General features: G+C 34.2%; 1 protein-coding gene across 1 annotated transcript in view; it reads right to left on the bottom strand.

Annotated features, from left to right (window-relative positions):
• Positions 1-707: 707 nt before the first annotated feature.
• The window catches only part of LOC106460337, a 50137-nt gene continuing 44214 nt past the window's right edge, over positions 708-6630 (bottom strand). The window contains exons 13-14 of the mRNA XM_013920064.2: positions 5887-6268; positions 708-2337 (exon numbers count right to left, since the gene is read on the bottom strand). Of these exons, the coding sequence (XP_013775518.1) occupies positions 1670-2337; positions 5887-6268 (1050 nt within the window). The 3' untranslated portion in view covers positions 708-1669. The remainder of the gene's footprint in view (positions 2338-5886; positions 6269-6630) is intronic.

Below are 6630 nucleotides of genomic sequence, written 5' to 3'. Positions count from 1 at the left end.
CAGTTGGTAAGGCAATACTTCTTACACATTTCTCTAAACTTCTACACTACCGTAATGCAGTTTGAACATCTTTCGGGAATCCAGTTGGTAAGACAATACTTCTTACACATTTCTCTAAACTTCTACACTACCGTAATGCAGTTTGAACATCTTTCGGGAATCCAGTTGGTAAGACAATACTTCTTACACATTTCTCTAGGCTTCTATCTATTACATTGATGCAGTTAAACATATTTGGGATATCTAGTTGGTAAGGCAATACTTCTTACACATTTCTCTAAACTTCTACACTACCGTAATGCAGTTTGAACATCTTTCGGGAATCCAGTTGGTAAGACAATACTTCTTACACATTTCTCTAGGCTTCTATCTATTACATTGATGCAGTTTGAACATCTTTCGGGAATCCAGTTGGTAAGACAATACTTCTTACACATTTCTCTAGGCTTCTATCTATTACATTGATGCAGTTTGAACATCTTTCGGGAATCCAGTTAGTAAGACAATACTTCTTACACATTTCTCTAGGCTTCTATCTATTACATTGATGCAGTTTGAACATCTTTGGGATATCTAGTTGGTAAGGCAATACTTCTTACACATTTCTCTAGGCTTCTATCTGCTGCACTGATGCAGTTAAACATCTTTGAGGCATTCAGTTAGTAAAGCGATACTTTTACTTATCTCTCTAGGCTTCTATCTACTACTGTGATGGAGTTTAAACATCTCTTCAGCACCCATTTACTAAGGTGATATTTCTAACACATCTTTGACCATTTAATTACAAAGTTCATACTTATATCTGTTCTATAGAATCTTACTGCAAGATGTACGTTAGCATCTTCAAGGCTTCCATCTTCTAAGGTTACACTTAATGTATATTTTCCTAGTTTCTAATGATAAAATTAATATTTTTACTTGTTTTTCAAGACTTCGATATTCTAAAAAAGATAAATCCTTACAGTTTGTTTGTATGTAATTAAGCACAAAGCTGCACACCACGGGTATCGAAACCCGGATTCTAGCCTTGTGAGTCCGCAGACATACCGCTGTGCCACTAGGGGGCAAATCATTACAGATCTTCCAGGTTTCCATTACTAGAAAATACTTATCTTCCAGTTGTTAAATCTTCAATGCTTCAATATATCATGGTAATAATTTATTGCACATTCTCTAAGCTTCCACCAATTACTGCTATGCTCTTTAAAAAACGTTTGAGGCTTTCAGTTGCTATGGTGATTTTTCTGACACTTTCCAGACTTTTCACTTCTAAGACACTTAATTATATCTCCAAGCCTTCCATCTTTTAGACATCTTTCTGGTTTCAACTACTAAGGGGAATGCTTCATACACATCTTTCTGGTTTCAACTACTTCATACATATTTTTCGGCTTTTCATGATCTCACAGTTATTTTAGGTTTTTATGTATTATATTGGTAATTGAATACATCTTTTAATCTTCCTTCAACTACAGAGGTACTTGTGCATATAATCCATTACAGTGATACTCTTTACTTTACTTCCGGTGTTTGGATTACTAATAAGGTAATTCTGTAAATGTAATCAAATTTTCTAATTAGTAATTTAATATTATGTATATCCAATTAATCTAATGTAGTGAGACATCATACACGTAGTAATTATACAAATTAAAGGTTCTGACTGATCTTAGGTGCATTCAAGTCTTCCATCTAAAGTCTCTTGGGGTCTGGGAGCAGTGATACCTCTTGGTGGAAGTGGTGGGGCTTCGGAGTTTTCAACTGGAGCAAGGGATTCAGAACGTGTTTCAGATTCAACACTTACAGTCTCTTTTTGGAGAGGGGGAGGTGGAAGTGGAGACTCGTGTGGTATTTTGTCAGTTGTTTCTGTGTTTTTGAGGGGTTTGGATGGAAGCAAGCTGTAGCTACTGTTTTTGCTCAGCAAAGCAGGTTTACGTATAATTGCTTTGTTGTGTACTTTCTTATTGTCTTCACAACACTCCAACGTAGAGTATAGTTTTCTAGGAACTGCGTAATCATGATGGAAAGAACTGGAGTTTAATCGATTTTCCACTATAACTGGAACAGAAGGATGTGATGGAATATTACAATTTGGGTTGTTAGTTCCGTGGACTATTTTCTTTTGTTTGGTAAATTGTGTGATATTAGCCTCAGTGCTAACCAACTGATTCAGAAAGATACTGCTGTTTGGTGGTTTTAGTTGGCGGTACCGTGGAACATGCTGAGAAGTGGACCTTGTAGACCTTTCCGAATTAGTTCTTTCAATAGCTGATTTGTACTCAACAGGTCCACCTCGCCTTCTTGACAGTCGTTCGCTTGATTCCTGTGGAATATGATCTGTAACGAAAGTAATACGCGCAAATAATAATAAAAATTTGTGAAAGATCACACTGTTTTCACAAACAAATATGTTAAATGTACGTTAAGTTGCTTGTAAATCAGTAAAAATGTTGTGATCAGCGTTTGATTTAGTCTTTGGCAGGCAAGATCAACAACCCCAAGAAAAAAAGAACTTATTATACGTTTTATACTTTTTCAACTGAATATTTTTATGCATTTCAGAAACAAAATAAAACATAATAAGAAATTTAAAGTCAATAACAAGAAAAGATGTATTCTACAAAACAATTTTAAATAGTTGCATTTAAGTGTTTTCAATTAACCAAATGTTAACCATGTCTGCCAAAAATTACATAACCAAGTCCTAATAGATGTGAAACCATGGCGTGCTTTAAACTTTAATTTCAGCCTGGTTCCGTCGTTGCATAGACTCCACTAGTTTCTGGGGTATATCATGTTTGATATTCATCCATTTCTCAAGCTATATTGCCTCCAAGTCAGCTAAAGTTGAATGAAAAGAGCAGCATGTTATAATGCATCCTGCAGATTCGCATTTGGATTAAGAAAATGGTGGAACTCCTTTCATTGCTTTTAAAACAAATTACAGCACGTAGATAGCGGTATTATAATCTTGAAAATATCCATCAACTTGATGGTAAAAATGGAGTGTAAGTGGGTGCCCTTTGTCTCTAAGATACTTAAATATTTACGGGATGTAATGCGACCATCCACGTGCCAGTGATTGGTTTGAAAAGCATGAAAATGAGATATACCTTGTTCTCAACCCAAATGAGAATCTGTAAGATGTATTAAAGCGGGCTGTCCTTTACGTCCCAAAGATTTTGGTCTGGGGTAAACTAATGGTTAATGGTTAGCATTCCTCGACTATGAATTCGAGGATTTATGGTTTGCGTTCTGTTGACGCAAAATCGCGCTCTGCACTTTGGGGCTTAGGATGCGTTATAAAAGTCTTGGATTACTCTTGTATGACGATATAATACCATTACATCGTCACACAAGAGTAACCCAAGAGTCGGCGGTGGTTGGTGTGCACTGTTGACTAACTTCCCTCTAATCTATTATTTGAAAATTCTTTATTGTTTATTTGTAATTAAGCACAAAGCTACACAATGGGCTATCTGTGCTCTGCCCACCACGGGTATCGAAACACGGATTCTAGCGTTGCAAGTCCGCAGACATACCACTGTGCCACTAGGAGGCTTTGAAAATTAGTAAATACTATGTATTAAAACCCTTTGTGTTCTAAATCAAACAAGCATTCTAAAGTTTCATAGGACAGTCACCAAAATACGACTTTCCCATCCTACAGACTAGTGTGTATTGAAAATAACCTGACCACATGACAAATTTTCACTGGTCAACAGCTAAATTCCAATGGTTCTTGCACCACTATAGATGCACTTTCCGTTGGCAACTGAAACCACTGGTTTGCGAACAGAACACATGTTTTCAAAACTCGTTTCTCGCAGCCCTCTCTGCGTTTTTCTTATTGAAATTGAAGTTCTTGACCCTTTTCGATATCATCTGCCAATTGCCTTACTTGTGAAACGCCTACTGATCTTCACAAGTTTATCTAACTGTCGCCTATTCGTGTTTTGAAACATTTTCGTTTATTTAGATATTTTTTGATTAAATTTCTACCACACTTGTGAGATGGACGCTTTTCATTTCGCAGTCAGTTCCATTATTTTGGTTAAAGAGGTCCAACTAACCGGACACAATATTGCCTTATTAAAAGTCAGACACATCTTTAACATTAATGAAGACTGAATAACAAAGAAGCTTGCTTACGCTATTGATACTGTTGCGGTAGTTGACACATTTCGTTTTCTGTTTACTCACCAAGTAAAAGGAGATTCAAAAAAAAAACTAATTGCGGATTTTTTACATTTTTGGTCAAATAATTTACAATACATTGGCTTATCCCCCCTTTCTTTTCACTTGTACATTCATATTTTTATATCTCAAAAATTCAAGTATATATTAACAGTAATTTTCTCACTACTGTTTAAACATTCATCCCCTTTTTTTAAAGATTACAACAATTCCAATTATTATTATTTTTACAAATGTTGGTGTTTTGAGTCATTCAAACAAGTTTTTCGTTATATTTGTGTATCTTAATTCATTAGTAGCCTGATTTCTTCGTACAACTATAATGTAAGCTCATATAACTCTGATGACTCAAACAAAGCCACCGTTTATTATTTCCATATGCAGATAATTTTTACAAAGCTACTTTTGCCACAAAGTCCTCATAATCTGATTTGACACTTTTCTAACAGTATTGAAATTTCAGAGCTACACCGATGTAACCACTTACTTCTTGAGGTTTTGAATTATTTCCAACAAATCCTTGTGAAGCTACACTTTATTTTTACTAATACAAAAATTGGTTACGTCAAGAACATAGACGAGCTTTCTTCTAAACATACCCTAATACAGACAAAAAATATGCCCAGTTGAATTCTTTTAAATGTAACTTCCTAAAAGTCTAAGACAACCACATTTTCGGTAAATGTAAATATATCATAGTTAAACCCTTAAATTTCCGACTTGTTTTTATACCGTTCACTTCGGTGAGGTCCACATGTTATATTATATTGAGTAAATTTCTCTTTCTGCTTCTTACAGAAATCAGTGTAAAGAACTGACTAAAATTAGGTAAACTATTTTTTTTCTAAATCAAACACAGAAGTGACCAAAGCAGGAGCAGGTATTAATATAATATTATCGATATTTTTTAGCATTTTGTTTGTGTGACCCATTTGTTATTATGGATTCTGCAACAAACATAATCATAGGTTCACAAGTAATTTAGTGTATAAATAATGGAGAAAAATGTGTATGAAAAACCATGAAGTCTGGAGTCCATTGGTAATTCTAAGTAAAACATTTTCAACTGTTTCTTCATGCCTACTTTTTTAGGATAATAGGTGTTATTGTTGTTGTTTTTTTGTTACTTGTAATAAATGAGAAAAGCATGTTTTTATGTATATTTTAAATTATAAAGGTAAACTAAGCTATACACCCATACGGACACTGTATTAGTAATATTTTGTTCTAAAGAGATTTAGTTTAGTTAAAAATTCGTTCATTATTTGAAACCTTTAAAGTGTTATACGTTAAGGACTAGACCAATATTTCGGTAACAATGCATGACTATGTACAAAATCAAGTTTGAATCAAGCAAAATAAATACGAAATTCATAAGTAAGTACGCAGAAGAATTGAAAGGTTGAGCATTTGTATTAAAACTCGAAAAATTATCCTTTGTTTTACTATAGGTCTATTTTGGAAATAATTCAAAACCTCAAGAGGTAAGTGTTTATATCGGCGTGACTCTGAAATTTCAACGTTGTTAGAAATGTTTCAAATGAGGTTATGATAACTTTGTAGACATTCGTATTAAAAACTATCGATATATCTCATTATTCTTAATATAAGGTCATTTTAAACTCATGCGTTATACATGTATACCATTATAACTGTAGCTATCATTGACTTGTAACTGAAGTGACATACCTGTAAGGAATGTTGGTAAAGAGCCCCTAATGTTTGTGGTATTCTCTGCTGACTCTTCACTTGTTTTGATGTTGTAAACACCAATGTTATAATATACATATTCTGCCTTTTTGTTGAGGGCGCTGTTCTGAGGAAGCATATTGTAGTAACTACTATCAGAATGGTCCAAACTCACTCTAACATGAGGCACGTTCTTACAATTGAGGTTTTCGCAGTTGGCCATTTGTTGATGGGGATCGAGCAGCTGATTCGGAAACTTCCCAGTGGATGAGCTGCTGCCTTTGGGTGATTTCTGCAGATTTGGGGGACGAGGAGGGGGAACAGGAGGACGTTTCACTTGTCCTTCGACCAGAGTTATCATCTTTTTCATTTTTAAATCATTCTTGTAATATAAATAAAAAAACAAACAAACACATAAAACAAGAACAATCTAACATGTAAAATGCTACAGACAATGTTTATAAAATATGTTACATAATATTGAGAACTGTAACAACATTTGTATTTTGTTAAACTCGTTATTTTAATTGGAGATTATTATTTAGTAAATAAACATGCGTCTATCATTTTTCCTTATTTTTGTGTAATATATTATACGTTTAAATCGTAAAGACTTGTGTAATGTATCACTTTTTCCAAATTAAGTCACATTATAAAAAGAGGCGTCGGAACAGGGTATGCTGTAGCCCCCCCCCACTTTTACATATTTAACTTATATAACAACTGTAAATTATTTTAATGTTT

Source organism: Limulus polyphemus, unplaced genomic scaffold, assembly GCF_000517525.1.
Source record: "Limulus polyphemus unplaced genomic scaffold, Limulus_polyphemus-2.1.2 Scaffold1, whole genome shotgun sequence".
NCBI lineage: Eukaryota > Metazoa > Arthropoda > Merostomata > Xiphosura > Limulidae > Limulus > Limulus polyphemus.
This window is presented reverse-complemented; position numbering and strand designations above follow the sequence as displayed.